Here is a 23,456-nt window from a genome sequence, read left to right on the forward strand (position 1 = left end):
TCAATGGAATAGAATAGCACCCAGAAATAAAGCCACACATATATGGTCAAATGATTTTCAAATGGCTGCTAAGTCCTTTCAATGGGGAAAGCACAGCTTTTTCAACAAATGATGCTGGAAAAACTGAATATCCACACGCAAAAGAATGAAGAAAGACCCTCACCTAATAGTCTTATACAAAAGTTAGCTCAAAATGGATTGAAGGCCTAAAAGCATAAACTGAAACTATAAAACTCTTAGCATAAGGGAAAATGTTCAGGACATGGGATATGAGAGTATTTTCTTGGATATGACATCAAATAGAAACATAGATAAACTGGACTTCATCAAAATTAAAACTTCTGGGGGCTTCCCTGATGGTCCAGTGGTTGAGACTCCATGAATCCACTGCAGTGGACAAGAACGAGTTCAATCCCTGGTCAAGGAACTAAGATCCTGCATGCCATGTGGCATTACCCCCCAAATTTTTTTCAATTAAAAAAAACTAACACTTCTGTACACCAAATAGCAGGAACAATAGAGTAAAAAGGCAACCCACAAAATGGGAGATCTATCTGCAAATTATACTTTATGACAATATTAATATATTTTAATATTCAGAATAGAGAGAACTTCTAAACTCACAGATAAACAACCTGATTCATCAATGGGCAAAGGACTTGAATACACATTTCTCCAAAGAAGATACATGAATGGCCAATAAACACATGAAAAAGATGTTCAATAACCCTAAAACCACATTAAAACCACAATGAGATATCGGTTCACATCCATTGGAATGATTATCATGTAAACACAGAAAATATCAAGTGTTATAAAGGATGTGAAAAAAACCAGGACCCTTGTGTACCACTGTGGCAATGTAAAATGATGTAGTTTTACATTTATAGAAAACAATATGGTGGTTCTCCAAAAAATTAATGATAGAATTATAGGATCCAGAAATTCCACTTTCAGAAATACACCCAAAAGAACTGAAAGTATATAGAAACACAGATACACGTACACTGATGTTCATAACAGTTTAATTATTCACAATCACCTAATGGTGGAAGCAGCCTAAGTACCCATAGACATTTGTAGAACACCCCAGAAAGTCAAAAAGGAATCAACACTTCAATAAGGAAAGTTATCTCCAACCAGTTGTTCTGGGTCTAATACCTCATTTTAAAAAATCATAAACTAAAACAGCAGCTGACTAACCTATTTTTATACTTCGGGTTGAGGAGGTCTTCCCAAGAGCAAACCAGAACCAGGAGTCAAAAACTGACAGATTTTACAAAATAAAACTTTTAAGTCTCAGTGCCATAGAAGTTACTATACACAAAGTAAAATTACAAAAACAAACTTGAAAAATTTTTTTCCAACACGTATAACACAGAGATAATACCTTTCATAAGAGTTCTTACAAATTAGTAAGAAACAAATGAAATACCTCAATACACACAAGACTTAAGAGAAAACTCATGTAAGAAATACAAAACCCAGGGCCATTGTTCAGAGGTAAAGAATCTGTCTGTACACCCGTGGCAGATGCATGTTGATGTATGGCAAAACCAATACAATATTGTAAAGTAAAAAAATAATAATAATAAAATAATAATGATAAGTTAAAAAAAAAAAAGAATCTCTCTGCCAATGCAGGAGACGCAGGTTTGATCCCTGATCCAGGAGGATCCCACAGGCCTTGGACAACTAAGTCTGTGCATCACAACTACTGAGCCTGTGCTCCACAGCCCTTGACGCACAACTACTTAGCCCACATGCTACAACTACTGAAGCCTGTGCACCCTAGAGCCTATGCTCCACAACAAGAAGCCACCGCAATGAGAAGCCATGTGCCATAACTGGAGAGTAGCTCCCACTTGCCATAACTAGAGAAAGCCTGCGTGCAGCAAGCAAGCCATCCAGCCACCTCATCCTCTGTTGTCACCTTCTCCCACCTTCAATCCTTCCCAGCATCAGGGTCTTTTCTAATGAGTCAGTTCTTTGCATCAGGTGGCCAAAGTATTGGAGCTGCACCTTCTGCAACAGTCCATCCAATGAACATTTAGGACTGATTTCCTTCAGGACTGACTGGACTGATCTTGCAGTCCACGGGACTCTTAAGAGTCTCCTCCAACACCACAGCTCAAAAGCGTCAATTCTTTGGTGCTCAGCTCTCTTTATGGTCCAACTCACATCCATACATGACTACTGGAAAAACCATAGCTTTGACTAGACGAACTGTGTCAGCAAAGCAATGTCTCTGCTTTTTAATATGCTGTCTAGGTTGGTCATAGCTTTTCTCCCAAGGAGCAAGCATCTTTTAATGGCTGCAATCACCTTCTGCAGTGATTTTGGAGCCCAAGAAAATAAAGTCTAGTCTCTCAGTGTTTCCACTGTTTCACCAACTATTTGCCATGAAGTGATAGGACTGGATGCCATGATCTTAGTGTTCTGGATGCTGAGTTTTAAGTCAGACTTTTCACTCTCCTCTTTCACTTCCAATAAGAGGCTCTTGAGCTCCTTTTTGCTTTCTGCCATAAAGATGGTATCATTTGCATATCTGAGATATTGATATTTCTCCTGGCAATCTTAATTCCAGCTTGTGCTTCATCCAGCCCAGCATTTTGAATGATGTACTCTGTATATAGATTAAATAAGCAGAGTAACAAAATACAGCCTTGATATACTCCTTTCCCAATTTGGAACCAGTCCATTGTCCCACGTCCAGTTCTAAATGTCAATTCTTGACCTGCATACAGATTTCTCAGGAGGCAGGTAAGGTGGTCTGGTATTCCCATCTCTTGAATTTTCCACCGTTGTGATCCACATAATCAAACGCTTTGGCATAGCCAATAAAGCAAAAGTAGATGTTTTTCTGGAACTCTCTTGCTTTTTTGATGATCCAGCGGATGTTGAAAATTTCATCTCTGGTTCCTCTGCCTTTTCTAAAACCAGCTTGAACATCTGGAAGTTTACAGTTCATGTATTATTGAAGCCTGGCCTGGAAAATTTTGAGCATTTCTTTACTAGCATGTGAGATGAGTGCAATTGTGTGGTAGTTTAAGCATTCCTTGGCATTGCCTTTCTTTGGGTTTGGAATGAAAACTGACCTTTTCCAGTCCTGTGGCCACTGCTGAGTTTTCCAAATTTGCTGGCATACTGAGTGCAGCATTTTTCACAGCATCATCTTTTAGAACTTGAAATAGCTCAACTGGAATTCCATCACCTCCACTAATTTGTTCGCAGTGATGCTTTCTAAGGCCCACTTGAGTTTGCACTCCAGAATGTCTGGCTCTAGGTGAGTGATCACACCATCGTGATTGTCTGGGTCATTTAGATCTTTTTTTGTATAGTTCTTCTGTATATTCTTGCCACCTCTTCTTAATACCTTCTGCTTCTGTTAGGTCCATACATTTTCTGTCCATTATTGTACCCATCTTTGCATGAAATGTTCCCTTGGTATCTCAGATTTTCTTGAAGAGATCTCTAGTCTTTCCCATTCTATTGTTTTCCTCTATTTCTTTGCATTGATCACTTAAGAAGGTTTTCTTATCTCTCCTTGCTATTCTTTGGAACTCTGCATTCAGATGGGTATATCTTTCCTTTTCTCCTTTGCCTTTCACTTCTCTTCTTTTCTCAACTATTTATAAGGCCATTTTGCCTTTTCGCATGTCTTTTTCTTGGGGATGGTTTTGATCACCATCTTCTATACAATGTTATGAACCTCCATTCATAGTTCTTCAGAGAGTCAGTCAGTCAGTAAGTCAGTTCAGTCACTCAGTCGTGTCTGACTCTTTGCGACCCCATGAATCACAGCATGCAAGGCCTCCCTGTCCATCACCAACTCCCGGAGTTCATTCAAACTCATGTCCATTGAGTTGGTGATGCCATCCAGCCATCTCATCCTCTGTCGTCCCCTTCTCCTTCTGCCCCCAATCCCTCCCAGCATCAGGGTCTTTTCCAATGAGTCAACTCTTCGCATGAAGTGGCCAAAGTATTGGAGTTTCAGCTTCAACATCAGTCCTTCCAATGAACACCCAGGACTGATCTCCTTTAGAATGACCTGGTTGGATCTCCTTGCAGTCCAAGGGACTCTCAAGAGTCTTCTCTAACACCACAGTTCAAAAGCATCAATTCTTCAGCGCTCAGCCTTCTTCACAGTCCAACTCTCACATCCATACATGACTACTGGAAAAACCATAGCCTTGACTAGACAGACCTTTGTTGGCAAAGTAATGTCTCTGCTTTTGAATATGCTATCTAGGTTGGTCATAACTTTCCTTCCAAGGAGTAAGCATCTTTTCATTTCATAGCTGCAGTCACCATCTGCAGTGATTTTGGAGCCCCAAAAAATAAAGTCTGACACTGTTTCCACTGTTTCCCCATCTATTTCCCATGAAGTGATGGGACCAGATGCCATGATCTTTGTTTTCTGAATGTTGAGCTTTAAGCCAACTTTTTCACTCTCCTCTTTCACTTTCATCAAGAGGCTTTTTAGTTCCTCTTCACTTTCTTCCATAAGGGTGGTGTCATCTGCATATCTGAGGTTATTGATATTTCTCCTGGCAATCTTGATTCCAGCTTGTGCTTCTTCCAGTCCAGTGTTTCTCAGGATGTACTCTGCATATAAGTTAAATAAGCAGGGTGACAATATACAGCCTTGACGTACTCCTTTTTCTATTTGGAACCAGTTTGTTGTTCCATGTCCAGTTCTAACTGTTGCTTCCTGATCTGCATATAGGTTTCTCAAGAGACAGGTCAAGTGGTCTGATATTCCCATCTCTTTCAGAATTTTCCACACAGTCAAAGGCTTTGGCATAGTCAATAAAGCAGAAATAGATGTTTTTCTGGAATTCTCTTGCTTTTTCTATGATCCAGCGGATGTTGGCAATTTGATCTCTGGTTCCTCTGCCTTTTCTAAAACCAGCTTGAACATATGGAAGTTCACGGTTCACGTACTGCTGAAGCCTGGCTTGGAGAATTTTGAGCATTACTTTACCAGTGTGTGAGATGAGTGCAATTTTGTGGTAGTTTGAGCATTCTTTGGCATTGCCTTTCTTTGGGATTGGAATGAAAACTGACCTTTTCCTGTCCCGTGGCCACTGCTGAATTTTCCAAATTTCAGACACTCTATCAGATCGAATCCCTTGAATCTAATGTCAGTTCCATTGTATGTTACCACATAGTACTATGTAAGGGATTTGGTCTTAGTCACATAAGGCATTTTTCCTTAAACTCTGAGTTGTTATGGCAACAATCTTTAAGACTAGCTTTAAACCCAGAGCTGATGATTACACAACAAAACAACTCATCCTACTCCAGGGTATGATCTTCCTTAAGTTCTATACTAATGATAATACAACAAAAATGTACCTTGCTTAAGAACATGTTTCTCCTTAACAAAACCTTATGACTAATCTTGTTATCTTGTGGGAGTGGGTCTGGTAAGACCTTTACAACCCTGAGACATTTTTTTGATTTACTGTTAATAACCAGCTCAAAAAGTATACAGCTCCCTTGCTAAGACTAGTGATGGGGCACTCTCTGTCCCCCTTCCGATGTCTACATCAGAAGCTTTCTCTGTCCTTTTTCACTGTAATAAATCTTCTGCCACACAAAAGCTCTAAGTGATCAAGCCTGGTCTCTGATCCCAAAACTAAATCTTCTTCAGAGATCATGAATTCATGAATCTGGTATCATTCACTGTAAGCTACCAGTATCTCTCCTTAAGGAGCTCACTGTCTAGTATAGGATGAAGATATAAACACTTCTAGTGCAAAATGATAAAATACATTTCTACTACCTCTGATCATATATTAAATTTATTAGTAACTGGATAATGCCACTGAAACACTCTTTTTTATTTTCAGCAAATTCAGAAAAAGGATAAAGTTAACATTGTCACTGAGAATTCGCTAAGTAGAATCTAAGTGAAACAGAAAATATTCTCCAAAAGAAGAAAAATTCATAAAATTTATGTTAATAAGAAATAAACAGAATTTATAAAAACAGAATGTTATAAAGTAAGAAATTTATTATAGATACTTTAAAAGGTAACTATGAATACTCTTTAATGTAATTAGCCTTAAAAGAGAAATACAAACCAGAAGTTACCTTTGGATGATTAGGGGTAGAAAGGCAATTAAGATTGGATCAACAATTATTCACTCAGATCACAACTATTTATTGTAGTGTTAGAAAGCGGAAAATAAAATAGAGTTTCACGGTAAATGAAAGTTAAAAGATCTAGTATTATGTACTAACTGACATCCCCAAGCTTTTTAACCACAATTTTTTTTTTTTAATTTACAACCACCATATGAGCCTCTCCTAGTACTTTGCTACAAAGTCGTTCAGTCATGCCCAGCTCTTTGTGACTGTATGCACTCTAGCCCACCAGGCTCCTCTGTCCATCGGATTCTCTAGGCAAGAATACTGGAGTGATTGCCATGCCCTCCTCCAAAGGATCTTCCCAACCCAGAGACTGAACCCTTGTCTCAGGCATCTCCTGCACTGGCAGGTGGGTTCTTTACCACCAGTGCTACCTGGCACTGCTGATTTCCATATTTCTTATTAATACAGTTAAGCTATGTACCAATTCAGCTACCTCATATCATTTTTTTGGTGAGGAATGCATACAATCACTCATTCAGCAGATGCTTAGTGACTAGGCAGTGTTCTAGAATCTGAGTATAAAAACAGTAAAAAAGAAAAGAAGGGATGGATGGATCGATGGAGAAACAGATGGGTGGATAGGACAAAGAAAGATGAGGAACAGACATATGTCAGGGGAATGAATTTCAATTACACCAGAAAAGATGCAGTAGGTAACTAAATTTTCATTACAAGCCTACATCCATTTTCCCAAACACAAGTAGAATGATCAGTACTTTCTGAAACTGACTCTTAACTATGGGCTGCTGGTTCCCATAGCAACTCCAGTCACCAGGGGAGAAAAGTTAACACTAGTTATTTAGCAGTAACACATTTCTCAGGGGAGAACAGAAGAAGGCTCATGAGAATAAGTGCACAATTTATTTTATTTTGAGTAGAGTTATCACTAAACATACCTTTCAGATAAAAAGAAGTTCTTGTGAGGATTTAGATTTTGACAAGATTCTAGGCTGCCATCAGATGATGAAGAAAGCTGCTCTGATTGCAAGTTGTCTGTATCACCCAAATTGGCCTCAGTTACAGATGAGGTCTTTATGTATTTTCTTCCTAACTTCGTTCCCAGGACATTCGTCAATATAACTCTGGGTATCCTGTCATATAAAATAACAAACACTGTACTATACTGAAATTTGCAGTAAAAAAAATTCTAGGAAGTTGAAGTTTCAAACATTTTCAACTTAGCATAAGTAATCTATTAGAATTATACCATCCTGGGAGGAGGGAGGAGGGTTCAGGATGGGGAACACATGTATACCTGTGGTGGATTCATTTTGATGTTTGGCAAAACTAATACAATTATGTAAAGTTTAAAAATAAAATAAAATTAAAACCAAAAAAAAAAAAAAAAGAATTATACCATCCTGGAAATCAACCCATAAATACTCAGTATTTTGGATGAACACTCTTTTTTTGTTTCTGGAAGTACTTACATCTTATAAACTGGCATAGATTGGCCTGCCACTATATGGCTTTAAGTATACTAGTGGATGCTATTGGAACTGCTTAAAATTTTAACCAATTTTTCTCAAAAAAAAAAAAAAAAAAGGTTTTTCCTTTCCAGTAGTTATTAAAAATACAGAGACTACAAACCAATTCAAAAAAATCTTTATTCTCTTTCAACAGAACGGTCTTTGGTAAATAACAACATATTCATAATTGGCAAATGATAAATGCTAAATCCAACAAGAAAGACATCATTCAGACTGCATCTATAGTAATGACAGATTCCTTAAGAAAAACAGCACATATATTGATGGTAATAAATATGTTTTACATAATAGCATCAGGAAAAAGGGTCAACAAAATTAATGTTTAGAAAACTAAAGCATAGTTTTTAAATTGGTGGGATTCATATAAAAACTAGTAATGCAAGCCTGGTATCTTCTTAAACAGAAGAGGATGGCCTAACCTTCCGTTTAGCCAGCTGTTATTATGAACAACTGATACTCGTTGCCATACCACAATGACGTCTTTAAAGCAAATACCTGACCCTGAACTAACAGGCCTAGATCAAATTATTGTGATTTTTAAAATTTGTGTTAGCATTTTCTTTAAGTTTTCCTATCTCCTGTTTATGAGATGTTCCCCCTGACTGTCACTTGCAGCACTTCACTGACATTTTGTGAGAAATAACAGATAACACCTAGAAAGGACCAAAGTACTTTTGTTTAAGTAAACAATGTGAGCTTCCCTGTACTCTGCTACATTTGCTATACCACTCAGAAGGAAGGGAAGGGAAGTCGCTCAGTCGTGTCCGACTCTTAGCGACCCCATGGACTGCAGCCTACCAGGCTCCTCCATCCATGGGATTCTCCAGGCAAGAACACTGGAGTGGGTTGCCATTTCCTTCTCCAATGCATGAAAGTGAAAAGTGAAAGGGAAATCACTCAGTCGTGTCCGACTCTTAGCGACCCCATGGACTATAGCCTACCAGGCTCCTCCGTCCGTGGGATTTTCCAGGCAAGAGAGGTACCCTTCAATTTTCACTACAGAATAGAAGCACTGTGTTCTTTTCACTATGTTCCAGACAATGCAGAATTTCAGATCCTAGGAGAAGTGTAAAATAATTCAGTCTCCCCTTTATTTTAAACATGAAGAACTCAAAGCTCATAAAAGGTAAATGGTTGCCCAAGTATAAGCAACTCTAGCTCCTAGAAGAACCTAGGCTTTTGGGTTTTTTAAATTTTATTCCATTACACTGCATTTTCAATACTAACTTGCCACAGCATCCAGATAACTGAGTTTATCTGTAGATACTTTGCTGCTGCTGCTGCTAAGTCGCTTCAGTCGTGTCTGACTCTGTGTGACCCCAGAGACGGCAGCCCATGAGGCTCCCCAGTCCCTGAGATTCTCCAGGCAAGAACACTGGAGTGGGCTGCCATTTCCTTCTCCAATGCATGAAAGTGAAAGTGAAGTCGCTCAGTCGTGTCTGACCCTCAGCGACCCCATGGACTGCAGCCTACCAGGCTCCTCCGTCCATGGGATTTTCCAGGCAAGAGTACTGGAGTGGGGTGCCATTGCCTTCTCCGGTAGATACTTTAGGAATCCTTAAATATATCCATTTCCAGAACAACCTCCACAAAAAAGTACTGGGTTGATTAAGCAGTATATGATCTTCAACAAGGCTATGGTAAATACAACTCTCTGAACTCAAAAGTTTAAGTGAAGGAAGAAAGGAAATAAAGTAAGCCATTTAGTACAATCACGAATTGTGGAGAGTGAAGAACAAAGATATTTGTCTTTCTCCTCTCATGATTTAAGCCTCTAAGATTCCTATTTATTACTGTCTACTTTGTATATTTGATGCCTGACAGAACCCTCCTTAAAATCCTGCATTTGAAGTAGGAATGAAGACAACAAAAGACCAGTAAGGAGTCTCAATATTTCTTCTGACCTCACACTAGGAATTGCAGGTAAATGAATAAAGAAAACTCAACTGCAGTTCTCAATCTTTAGGGAGAATGTAGGATTATTAGAAGAGAGAATTTTATTCAAGTAAGAACTATTTTTCTTCAAATCAATCAGTTCAGTCGCTCAGTCGTGTCCAACTCTTTGTGACCCCACGGAATGCAGAATGCCAGGCAACTCCTGGAGCTTACTCAAACTCATGTCTATCAAGTCAGTGATGCCATCCAACCATCTCATTCTCTGTCGTCCCCTTAAATTTTACTTACTTTTAAGAGATGAGAGAATTTGATACACTAGTTGATAGCTCATTTTAAGAATTGATGATATACTCTTCATGTTCCCCTATCATTACTGAATTCTAAAATGTAGTTCATAACAAAATAATTCAAGAACTGTAGTATTTAAAATGTGGAGGATAGAAGAAGAAATATCCTCCCAAGAAAAAAATCAGCTATAATTCACTTGTTTAAATGCCTGACTATAGTAAGTTTAAGTACGTTTTTAAATGTTGAGTCCCTAAAGAAAGCTCCAAATAGGAGAGAAAAAGTCCATAGAAGGGTAGTTCTCTACAAAGTACTGAAGAGAATAATCAGCAAAAATAAGCAAACAAAAAAATGTACAAATATCAGCAAGGAAAAGAATAATTATAAAGATTAGAATTCTCTTTTGAATAACAAATGATCATTCTATTCTATTACGGTTTGTTTTGCTGCTAGATTGTTGAAGAAAGAAAAACCAGAGCTATGAAAAAAGAACCTTAGAAGGTAAATGAGAATTTTTAAGCTAAACAAATAGTTTAAAACTCTTTCCAAGAAGAGAAAAATTTGAAAATTCCCCCAAAACCCATTTGAAAAGATTATACACGAATCTACAATAGAAGCCACAGCTCTAAAGTACAAAATCCCTAAAGGGCTCTGAAGCCACCAGAAGGCTCAAGGAGCTAACTTAGTATGTCTACCATGGCAAGTAAGCCAGAAAGAAAAACACCAGTACAGTATACTAACGCATATATATGGAATTTAGAAAGATGGTAACGATAACCCTGTATGTGAGACAGCAAAAGAGACACAGATGTATAGAACAGTCTTTTGGACTCTGTGGGAGAGGGAGAGGGTGGGATGATTTGGGAGAATGGCATTGAAACATGTATAATATCATATATGAAATGAATCACCAGTCCAGGTTCGATGCATGATACAGGATGCTCGGGGCTGGTGCACTGGGATGACCCAGAGGGATGGTATGGGGAGGGAGGGGGTTCAGGATGGGAAACACGTGTGCACCCATGGTGGATTCATGTTGATGTATGGCAAAACCAATACAATACTGTAAAGTAATTAGCCTCGAATTAAATAAATTTAAATTAAAAAAAATAAATAAATAAAACACTTTGGCCATTTAAAAAAAAGGAAAGCATTCTACTACTGTGAACAAATGCCACAAGAAAAAAATTAAAAATAAGAATATTTAAAGGTTAATGAATTCAATATCATGTAAAATATGTAATAAAGTCCAGTCCCTACTTTACTTATGAAAAAAAATTAAAGGTCAGAAAAATGAAAAGCAGTATGGGCACAGAGTTAGTTAAGAGCAAGGACTTTGGAGTGAAACACAGGTTGAAGTGTTTCAACTTCAACTAGTAATTATATAACCTTAGGTTGGGTACTTACCATAATTTATGCCTATTATCACTGATCTCCTCATCTCTAAGATGTGGAGAATAGTAATATCTACCTTAAAAATGATTAAGATTAAATGAAATAAAAGATGTAAAGCAATTAGCACAAGTCCTGGCACACAGTCAATTTATAATAAATGGAAGCTCACTTTAATCTGCCTATTATTGAAGTCTTCCCCAAACTTATAAATTATCTTTTCAATTAGCATTTAATTGTCATAATTTATCATGCTCTGCTCTGCGATCTTAATGAAAACATCTTCTTAGAAAAGCATATAATTAAATAGTTAGCAATATCTATAGTACTCCTAGCTCTTCATAACACACACCATAGCCCAAACATCTTTCTTTAATTATTTACAACTTAATGTAATTTGGGTACCTTGAAGAAACAGAGTTTTGTGTGACAACCTTACAGAATACAAATGTATAAAGTGATAACTAAGTTCATAATATCTAAAATGCCTTTTGGTATACAATTTATAAATTAGCACTACCATGGAAATTCTAGGGCTAGCCAGCAGTACAAAAGATTCTGAATGTTAACAAGAAATATGTAAAAGTGTATACTTCATCTCTTATACTATCTCAACACAGCAGGAAGGACTGAAAGTTGCCATTTCACACAGTCCATCCAATTTTTTTCTCAAGTATGCAAACAGTATCAGTAAGTAAAACAGATTCAATTTTACTTACTAATATTATGAAAGTGAAAGTTTTAAGTCACTCAGTTGTGTCCGACTCTTTGTAACCCTATGGACAGTAGCCTGCCAGGCTCCTCGGTCCATGGAATTCTCCAGGCAAGAATACTGGAGTGGGTAGTCATTCCCTTCTCCAGGTGATTGTCCCGACCCAGGGATTGAACGTAGGTCTCCTACATTGCAGGCAGATTCTTTACCGTTCGAGCCACCAGGAAAGCCATGTTGAAAGCACATTTCAAAACATAATATGCTAAACCAAAGAACCAAATTTTGTAACAGTGAAATGAAGCAGAAAGTATACTGGCCTGAGAAATAATATCATTTATTGAATGTGTCTCTATACACATTCTGGTCCTTAACTGTTTCAATTACAAATTGTGAGTTCCACCCCACAGATAAGTAGCAAGGTAAATATAAGACTGAAATAAAAAATGGGAGAAAACTGAAAATCTGATAGGAGCTATTAAGATATCCTTGATGTTAAGAGCAAATTTTTAAAGAAATGGAACCCTTGTTGATAGATAACATAATTGCATCTGGCATTAAAGCTATAAATAACAAGTAAAAAAATAACAATACTAATTTAGTTTTTATTTTGCTACAATTTAGATGAACATTTTGCTAAAATTGTGCTGTGGCATTTAATAGGGTTTCTATAAATCTATTCTTATCCCAGATGGTATCATTCAAAGTATTACTTTCTAAATCAGTTTAAGCTACATAAATTTTTTTTAATTTTTCAATTACCTTCTTAAAATAATATACAAATTTTCTAAATTTACCCTTTTCTTTTACTAAGCAATATTGTAAGTGAATAAAGTATCACTCAACTATACCATTGCTGGCTTAAATAAGTCTTAAGGTTACAGGAATACCAGGGTGTCCAAAAAGTCATACCATCACAATATCTGGAATATGTAATTTTTTTAAACTCCAAACATATATAAACTTAAGAAAAACACGGGTAAATATAATTACACCATTTAGGGAAATCCCAAGAACCAGGAGTTAACTTTTTTTAACAGAATATTGTACACTGTCCTAGTATTTCTCTAATAATCTCTGGTGTTAATCAATGAAGACAAGATAAAGATGGTTTACCTCCTCAAAAGTTTTGCACGTATCTCCCACTAGGTTCTTTCTTGCCTACTGACCAAGGCTTATAAAGATCTGGAAATATTCTCCCAGGAAAACAGATATGAACCACATATGGAGATAAAACCTAAACTAAAATATGGTTTATTTATTTTAAAAGATATGTGTGTATCCCACATACTGCTAGCTTGACATTTCTAAAACTCTTGACTTGTTCCTTCATTATTTAATAAGACTGATTGGGATCACATATTTTCTGTTTTTCTTCTCAACTTTATCCAGAAATTAAAAGGCTAAACTGTCTTCATTAAAGGGCAACATACTTAGATCACTACCTTTAGATCCCAGAATGTGCTTTTCTGTACATCTGAAACTATTACAACGTTGTAAATCAACTATATGCCAATATAAAATTTTAAAATTACTTAAAAATAAGTAGACAAAACTTTTAAAAAGTAAAAAAAAAAAAAAAAAAAGAAGCCATTGCTGGGAATGAATAAGTAATTTTGGTTTACTTGGTAGTTAAATTTTAAGTTAAAATTAAGAACCAAACATAAGTTTTTCTTCCTTTCATCTTTCTGAAATAATGACATCTTAGCCAAGTAAAATGAAAATAAGACAAACAGTATCATGTCAAAGTTAAGCAAAGTCTGAAGAAAGTCTAAGTCTCCTATTCTAGATAGCAAGTTCCACACAGAAAACATCTATCCAAACCTATACCCTAAACAGCTCTCCAATTTTCTTATTTGAAGCTTATAATACCTCTTTTCCTGTCTGAGACCAAAATTACAGAGCAGATCGTTGGTTTGGGTGGAGGAAAAGACATTTCAATCAAAGAGACTGGAACTGCTAAGTAATCTCAGCAAACGTTTATTGAGAATTCAGTATGTGCCCAGTAATGTGTAAGGAAAAAATAAAACGTAGTCTCTGCCCTTATGAAGCTTATAGTAAGGGAGGCAGAGAAATCACATTAAATGTTATGGGTGCTATGATACAGAAAAGGCAGCTTTCCCAAAGGGATCAAAGAAAGATGTGGCAGCTGGAATCGAAGAAGGCTTCCCAAGAAGATGGAAATGAGTTCAGTGTTAAAGACCAATATCAGTCAATAAATGGGAAAAGGAAATTTTTCCCAAGATAAGAGGACAAAAAGCTCAGAGGTATAAAACAACATTATACATTCAGTGAGCTACCAGCAGTTCCTTAATTCTAAAGCACAGTACTGAATGTGGAAGAGTAGACAGACACAAGGCTAGAGACAATCAAGGTGCAATCATTATGGACGTTGTAATGCCAAGGTAAAGAGTTCGAACTTTAACCTAAAGATTATCTGGAGCCACAGAAAGATGTTAAATAGCAGAGTGACACATAACATCTTCATACTTCAGCAAAAATATGGTGAAATAATGAAGACGAAAAAAAAGACTATGCACAGGAAGCCCAATAAAATTACTATCAGAGTAATAAAGGCACAAAGTTATCAGGGTTTGAACTGGGGCAGTGATGAGAAAGAGGAAGAAAAGATCATTTGAAGACAGATTTAGGAGGCAAAAATAACTAGACTTGATAAATGATTAGATACAAAGAGTAAGGGAAAAACAGGAGCCAGGACAATTTCTAAGTTCTAATGCAAAGAACTAAGTGTAAAAAGGAGTCATATATTCAGACAGGGAGAAGACAGGAAAAAAGGAACAAGTCTGAAAACAAAGATGATTTACTCACTTTGAAACAAGCTAAACCTAAGACACCTGGAGCTGAGGGGAAGGTCTGGACTAAGTGGCAGCTCATCTGAGTAAGGGAACAGAAACACACATACACAGTAAAAAAACGAATTAGAATCTTATTGGGACTCTATTTCACATTATATTTAAGTTTCCTGAACACATAATCTAGCTGCTAACAATTTCTGGTAAGAAAAACTATTCTGGGGGATGACGCATTACACTGTTCTCCTCACACTGTTCTAATTCAAAAAGATCAGACATGGGATGAGGGGATGGATGTCATCTGGAGGAGAGCTGGAGCTTCTTCTCAAAAGAACCAAAGGGATTGGAAGGCCCATCCCTTTAAGTAGCCCCCTTTATTTAGATCTATCAGCACAGTAAAGGAATAGCTCACCTGTACTAAGAAAGAAAACCGATGTACTTCAGGACAATGAGAGTAAATTGCTTCTTCATAAATTACTAAAGCTAAGTGTGTAAGATTTTGTGTGCTTTAGAAAATTTAATTTACATCAGGTATGATATAGTACGGGAATTCTTGTTATATAGCTTTTTATGTTATTGCATTTTTTAAAAGAAGTGTCCTTTAAAAAAAAAAAGTACTGCACAACACTATGTTCAAATGTTGTGACAGAGTTCTACTTTAGTTTTTAAAGTAATTGTGCTGAAAGTCACCAAGTTTCAGCTGGATCTTGGCTTAAAGCACTTATAAATTGTTATCCAGGGACTTCCTTGGTGTTCCAGTGGCTAAGACTACGCTCCCAGTGCAAGGAGCCTGATTAAATTCTTGATCAGGGAACTATATCCCACATGCCATAACTAAGACCCAGCACAGCCAAATAAATGGATAAAAAATAAATATTAAAAATACTGCTAAAAAAAAAATTGCCATTAAGGTTACAGACCAAATAATCAAAGCACCATCTAGCTAATGGCATGCTATTCTAATTGAAACTAAATACTTCCCCTAAAAAAATAATTCACTTAAGGGTTAAAACTGTAAATGGAAATACATTTAAAACATTATGTTATAGGTCAAAAATTCCCAAAGCTAATTTCTAATTTTTAGTCCCAAACTTCACATACAATTTAAAAAATATATATATAGAACAAAACAGGTCTTGTTAGCTTTCAAAATTAAACTGCATATTTATTATTAAAAATCTGGGAGTAATAATTCAAAATCATCTCCTGTTTTTTAAATGCATGTAAAATATAAGAAAGCTCACAAAATAAAAAGTGGTAAGGACCTAGATTAAATAATATTTAAAAGTTATGTTAAAGATACTTGGCATGCTGCAGTCCAGGGAGTCACAAAGAGTCAGATGCAACTAAGCAACTAAACACCAACAAATGATAAGAAGCAGAAAATTTAAAAGATCCATAGATAGACAGACATTTTTTTTTTCTTTTCATCTTTAACATACCTTTGAGATAATATTTAGGTCCTTACTTAACAAAATCTAGGTCCTCATCTACCTGTCTATATCTAGTTCTTCATTTTATATACGTGAATCTCTAAAAATATGTATATGTGAATCAAATTATTAAGTTAAATGTACTAAGAATATTATTTGTTTTTAAAAATAATTCTAACCCAATTGATTTAACAAAATGTAGAGTCATTAACTTTGTAAATTAAGATTGTCAGCTTTAAGATTTGAGGGAGTTACACGTGTATATGCCGATTTTCTTAAGGATCATTTCCAACAATCTTATTTTTAAGATCATTGGACTTAAAGTACTTCCAGTGCAGTAAGCTGAACAAAATCAATACTGAACAACATACCTTTCAGACAAATTAAGGCTTTGGTGAAGAGGTTCTAATTTTTGACATGTCTCTAGGCTGTCAACAGATGTCGAAGGCAATGAGTCAGACTGCACCTTGTTGGCATCACATAAATTAGCATCGTTTCTAGGTAGGGTCTTTCTGAATTTTCGTCCTAAATCCGTCCATAGGACATTCGTCAACATAACTTTGAGTTGCCTGTTATACACATAAATAATTAATACATACAGTACTAAATATTATATAATACATGTATTCATCACAAATTATAACAAATGAAAACCTTCAGGAATTCTAATTCAGTTCTTCAAGCAATTAACCAGAATAGTAAATACCATAACAAAAAAAAATCTGCCTAACCATTCTCAAATATACATGAAAAACTAAAGCATATTTCACTTAAATTGGGATTTCCTTCAGAATTCTGTCTGAAATACTACAACTGTGGTCACACACATGCACAGCTGTTGGGATTCCTGGTAACTAATCTGTGCTTACCCACACTATCCGTGGAACAATATTCATTTGCACATCACCTCACAAAGGCAACCACTTCCTGCATTACAAATGTGTTCTTAGTTTAGTATTTGTTGATTTGGAAACATAATTAAACCTAAAGATAACAGTACATCATCTACAGTCTTAACTCTATATAGTCTTAAGATACATTTAGGTTTACCTTATTTCTAAAAATAGGTCAACTTAAAACACTGTATGTATACCAATTTCAAAAGTAAAACTGATAAATCCAAGCACTGTCAGCTTTTTGCCTCATTATATTTTGCCCATTACTCATTTAACAAATCTTTGTACCAATGATACTTGGAGAACTGTGTTCAGTTCTTGAACCATGAAACACAGTACTGTGAACAGGCTACCAAGTTGATGTAAAACAATGTCAAATGAGGAATTGTGGGAAGAATTGAAAATGTTTAATTAGAAGAGTGTCTATTCTACTCCCTAGTATCAGTTTTAGACCCTTTTTGTTTAACAAAAGTAAGAATATTAAGAAACAGAAAGCAGTGTTTGTGTATGTTTAAGATAAAACATGTCAAAGAAATGACTTGTTTGCACCTGCCCCTTGGGGCTGTATCTTCAGATCATCTAGTAGAAGAAGTGGGAGCTGCTGCTTCTTCCAAGGAGCCACTACAGAAAGCACTTACAGATTTTAGGATTATCATTAAACAATAAAAAGATGAGAGACATTGCTATGAATGAATAAAAGTTCATTCTTCATCCAACAAATACTTACCAAATACCTTCTAGCAAAACAATTGGCAACAAACAAAACAATTACAGTTCCTGCCTTTGTGGAGGTTACATTTCAAGGAAGAATTATCCAATTAGCTATTTAATTACAACTGTAATGAGCAATATGAACAAAAAGTACAGATGCTGCATTTCTACTGAACCAGATAAGGGAAGTTTTACTAAGAATATGACTTTTACTGAAGTTGAAACTATCCAAAGGAAACAAGTGGAAAATGAAGAGCGGTTCAAAAAGGAGTATAAAATGTAAATGCTCAGACATGAGGAAAGTTTGTTCAAGAAAATTAAAGGACTTACCTGGCTCAAGTGCTTAGAATGAAGAGGAAATTTGTATAAAGATGGGCAGTTAGGCAGAACTGTGTGGATTATATTGAGGATTTGAAACTTTAATGTCAACAACAGTATCTATCCCCTAGTTTTAATAAAAGAATGATGATATCATAGCTGTATTTTTAAAAAGATGACTTTGATCTTTTGTGAAGAATAAAGAAAACATGAAGAGAAAAAATAATGAATTTACAGAGGTGATGGTGACTTAGGGATAATTTAATGGAATGGTGGGAGCAGAAACAGGAAAGAAGAAAAGGGACATGGATACAGCAAATGTAGGCAGTTGACACAGAGCTATGAAAGGGGGATACAGGACAAGCTGCTGCTGCTGCTAAGTCGCTTCAGTCATGTCTGACTCTGTGCAACCCCATAGACAACAGCCTACCAGGCTCCCCCGTCCCTGGGATTCTCCAGGCAAGAACACAGGAGTGGGTTGCCATTTCCTTCTCCAATGCATGAATGTGAAAAGTGAAAGTGAAGTCACCCAGTCATGTCCGACTCTTTGCGATCCCATGGACTGCAGCCCACCAGACTCATCCGTCCATGGTATTTTCCAGGCAAGAGTACTGGAGTGGGGTGCCATTGCCTTCTCCGATATAGGACAAGGACTGAGGATAAATGTAAGATTCAAGATAGGTCTTCTGAGTTAATTATTGGTTACTTAGCTTAAGATTGAAAATATTTGTGTAAGTTTAAGTGCTTACGGGAAAGAGTTCAACAAAGTAGGAGACGTTGATGATACAGGAGACAGAATAATTAACATTATAATTAAGTTTCTTAAGAAGTGGCATAAAAAGAGCTAGTATTTATTGAACATGCACAATATACCAGAAACTACGCTAAGCCCTTTATAATGCTTTACTTCATTTAATCCTCACAACTAATCCATGAGGTCAAAGCTATGGTTTTTCCAGTAGTCATGTATGGATTTGAGACTTGGACCATAAAGAAGACTGAGTGCTGAAGAATTGATGCTTTTGAATTGTGGTGTTGGAGAAGACTCTTGACAGTATCTTGGATTGCAAAGAGATCAAACCAGTCAATCCTAAAGGAAATCAATCCTGAATATTCATTGGAAAGACTGATGCTGAAGCTCAGTCCTTTGGCCTGAGCTCCAGTACTTTGGCCACCTGATGTAAAGAGCCAACTCATTAGAAATGACCCTGATGCTGGGAAAGACTAAAGGCAGGAGGAGAAGGGGATGACAGAGAATGAGATGGCTGGATGGCACCACCAACTCAATGGACATGAGTTTGACCAAGCTTCAGGAGATGGTGAACGACAGGGAAGCCTGGCGTGCTGCAGTCCATGGGGTCACAAAGAGTCAGACACAACTGAGCAACTGAACACCAACAACTCCATGAGGTACAAAGGTAACTATTCTTCTGTAACTGAGAAGACCAAGACAGAATGATTAATAACTTGGCCCACAGTAAAATGGGTTGAATAGTGAGAGTGGGATCCAGAGCCACACACTCTCAACTCTGTTGACAGCACTCTTAACTGCTCCACTGTGCTGATTTATGATGGCCTTCTTCCAGAAACCAAGATCATTTTTTCAGAGTGATATGAAAGGTAAAGGAATACAGGGTTGAGGAGAGAAAAGGCTTCAAATCTTCATTGTGTAGAGGGGGAACACAAGACGACTAGCAAAACACAGTAGGATTATCTTGGGATTGAGAAATCCAGTAAGATTAATAATTATGAATTTATAATGCCACAAACATACTCTGTTTTGTCATTTTTTTCCCATTAGTGCTCAGCCACCTTGATGTCAGCACAATGCAAACAGATAATCAGGTTCACAAACAATTATTAATTATGAAGGAAAAAGGCATCTTTGTAACTAAACATCTGTCAGCTAGCACCTTAACCAAGTGGTCAAAGATAAGGCTACCAACAGTGGGACAAGGAGATATTATGTATCCTCTGATATGACGCAATAAGCAAATGACATCAGCTAGGAAGCATTCTTGCCAAAAATGTAACATGGACCTAATCATAAGGCCAAACCTAGACAAATTTTTAAAATCTAGTATATAAGACATCTTACGAGACAACTGGCCTGAGCTCTTCAAAAAAGTCAGTGTCATGGTTTAAGAGGGTGAAGAGATGGTGGGATTATTCTAAGATTAAGAGACTAATGAGACATAAAAACCAAAAAATATAATGCATGAACCTCAATTTGATCCTAGATTTTAAAAAAAAAGACATCTTGGAGACATTTAGAGAATTCTGATTCTAGATTTTACATGAGATGATAATATGAAATTATTATAGGGATTTCTCTGGTGGTCCAGAGATTAAGAGTCCACCATGCAGTACAGGGGATGAGGGTTGGATCCCTGGTCAGAGAACTAAGGTCCCACATGCCATGGAGCAAATAAGCCCACATGTCGCCCTAGTCAGGTTTCTGTGTACCATAACTACTGAAGGCCACACAGAGCAACTATTGAGCCCGTGTGCAGCAACTGGAGAGTCTGTGCACTATAACCAAAGATCCCACATGATGCAATGAAGACCAGGTGTGCCACAACTAAGACTCGACATAGCCAAATAAATAAAGTAAATATTTTTAATGTAATTAAAAGCCAAAAATGATATTAAAAAAGAAATTAGTATAAATCTTCTTCATGATGTATTGTGGTTATCATGTAAAAGAATTCCTTGTTTTTAAGAAGTACAGGCTAAAGTATTCAAAGGTAAAGTGCCTGATGTCTGTGACTTATTCTCAAATAGTTCTGGAAAAAGTGTATGTGAATGTGCATATGTGATATGCACTTAAATATATGAATGAAAGACTGAGAAAGCATAAATGTGGGAAAATGTTAACAATATTTCGCATGTTTGTTATTCTTAACAAAATAATTCCACACCTGGAATCCTGTACCAAAAAAATACAAAACGTATGGGGAAAAGTCATGCATGAAGATGTTCATCACAGTATTATTTATAACAGCAAAAAAATACAAGCAACTTTAAAATCCCAGCAATAGCAGAATGGTTAAGTATATACCATGATAAAACCGCTTAACAGAATGTTACTTATTGATCTCTTAAAATCTTCTACTTTAAATTTTAAGGATGGCTGGCTGTGTTGTTTCCTGCTTTCTATTTGTCTTTATTTCTATTTTTTATGCTAAGCAAACACTATTTATGTAGAGAAATATCAACCAATTTATTCTGTAAAGAACAGTAAACATGCTTACCTAGCCAAAAAACTATTAATTAGTGAAAAGAAACTATTTTTTACATTCAGGATTACTCTTTTATAAGGTTTTACAACTGTATAACTTAAAATTCTAAATGATCAAATGAAAACACTTGTAAAATCCTAAGGATATATAAGTTCTACTTTTCAGTCTGATTAGAAAACTATTAGTAATCTGCTAAATTATTTGAAAAAATATCCTAACGGTAATTTAAAAATTGTTAAATATGAAAATCTCCAATGTTGGAAAATGTCATTTTTCTATTCACCCAAATCAAGTAAGAATCACGATTGGTACATGTTATGCATGGCTGAGTCCCTTCAACGTTCACCTGAAACTACCACATTACTAACTGGCTATACTCCAACACAAAAAGTTAAAAAAAAAAAAGAATTACCATTGGTGATTTTACTGGTAATTCTAATTATTGGTTCTAAGTGAAAAAGACAATTGGGTTCTCTGTGAAAATACTTATTTCACGTTCATAAATTTGCTTTATTGTAATCTGACTAATAATATTCTAATTAAAGGTAAATTTTTAAAACTTCTATATTTAAATGCCCTAGCATTCTTTTTAAAAATCCCTTTAATATTTATTTAAGAATATAAAAATCATCTATAAAACACATTCCAGTTTGAAAAGAATAATCCAAATAAATATACCTCACACTATTAGCCAGGGTTTGTTACTCTATTTAGTTAAGTATCTAGAGACCACATAGGAATCAACTCTATATTATTGATTCAGAACACTTTTTTAGGATCTCATTTTTATTTATGTTTTATTGGAGGATAATTGCTTTACAATGCTGCAGTGATCTCTGACATACATCAATGTGAATCAGTCATATTTATATACATTTCCCTCCCCTCCTGAGCCTCCCTCCCCTCTCATTTCACCCCTCTAGGTCGTTACAGAGTGCCAGGCTGGGCTCCCTGTGTTATATAGCAGCTTCCCACTAGTTACCTGTTTTATACATGATAGTTTATATATGTCAATGCTACTTTCTCAATTTGTCTAACCTTCTCCTTCCCCTGCTGTTTCAACCAGACCATTCTCTATATTTGCATCTCCATTTCTTCTCTGTAAACAGGTTCATCAGTACTATTTTTTCTAGATTCCATATATGTGTATTAATAGACAATATTTGTTTTTCTCTTTCTGACTTACTTCACTCTGTATAACAGGCTCTAGGTTCATTCACCTTGCTACAACTGACTCAAATTTGTTCCTTTTTATGGCTGAGTAATATTCCATTGTATATATGTATCACAACTTCTTTATCATTCACCTGTTGAGGGACAGCTAGGTTGCGTCCACGTCCTGGCTATTGTAAACAGTGCTACAATGAACACTGGGATGTATGTGTCTTTTAGAATTGTGGTTTTCTCAGGGTATATGCCCAGTAGTGGGATTGCTGGATCATATGGTAGGTTTATTCCTAGTTTGTTGAAGAATCTCCATACTGTTCTCCACTGTGGCTGTATCAATTTACAATTCCACCTAGCCCTATTATTTCTACAGATATTCAAATAGAAACTTAAATTCAGAATAAAGAAAAACATTCAAAACCTAAACTTAGTATTTAGGGAGACACACTTAGGTGGCAATACTATCCCAAAAAAGTAAGATTAGGAGACAGGTTAGTTTTAAAGGAGAGGAAAGGGAGTTGTAACTACAAAGGTACATGGAATTTCTGGGCTAATTTTCTATTTTATACCTGAATGGTGGTTATATAAAAACATATTAAATTATAATAAATAATTTATTAAACAGTTTACCCTTTATTCATTTTTTGGTAGATGCATTATATTTCACAATAAAAATAAAGAGTAGAGGACAGCTAAATGAAGATCTCCACCTAACCCAACATTCTATTGATGATATATATACCATCCCTGCTAAAATACATGCATAAGCTTTTTTTTTTTTTTTTTTTTGTGGCCACACCTTAAGGGATCTTAGTGGGATCTTAGTTTTCTGACCAGGGATCAAACTGGTGCCCCTTGCAGTGGAAGCGAGGAGTCTTAACCTCTGGACTACCAGGGAAGTCTCATCTAAGCTTTTCTTTTTTACTATGATTTATTTACTTG

General features: G+C 36.1%; 1 protein-coding gene across 11 annotated transcripts in view; it reads right to left on the bottom strand.

The window, feature by feature from the left end:
* Positions 1–23,456, bottom strand: part of SENP7 (SUMO specific peptidase 7) — a 170,799-nt gene that overhangs the window by 73,906 nt on the left and 73,437 nt on the right. For 4 of the 11 annotated variants that reach the window (XM_027561836.1, XM_027561787.1, XM_027561714.1 and 1 more), the window contains exons 6-7: positions 16,552–16,749; positions 7,059–7,253 (exon numbers count right to left, since the gene is read on the bottom strand). The exons of 3 other annotated variants lie outside the window; for them this stretch is intronic. In XM_027561836.1, the coding sequence (XP_027417637.1) occupies positions 7,059–7,253; positions 16,552–16,749 (393 nt within the window). The remainder of the gene's footprint in view (positions 1–7,058; positions 7,254–16,551; positions 16,750–23,456) is intronic. 4 more of the 11 variants (XM_027561898.1, XM_027562008.1, XM_027562056.1 and 1 more) reach the window with 2 other exon arrangements.

Source organism: Bos indicus x Bos taurus, chromosome 1, assembly GCF_003369695.1.
Source record: "Bos indicus x Bos taurus breed Angus x Brahman F1 hybrid chromosome 1, Bos_hybrid_MaternalHap_v2.0, whole genome shotgun sequence".
Taxonomy (NCBI): Eukaryota; Metazoa; Chordata; class Mammalia; order Artiodactyla; family Bovidae; genus Bos; species Bos indicus x Bos taurus.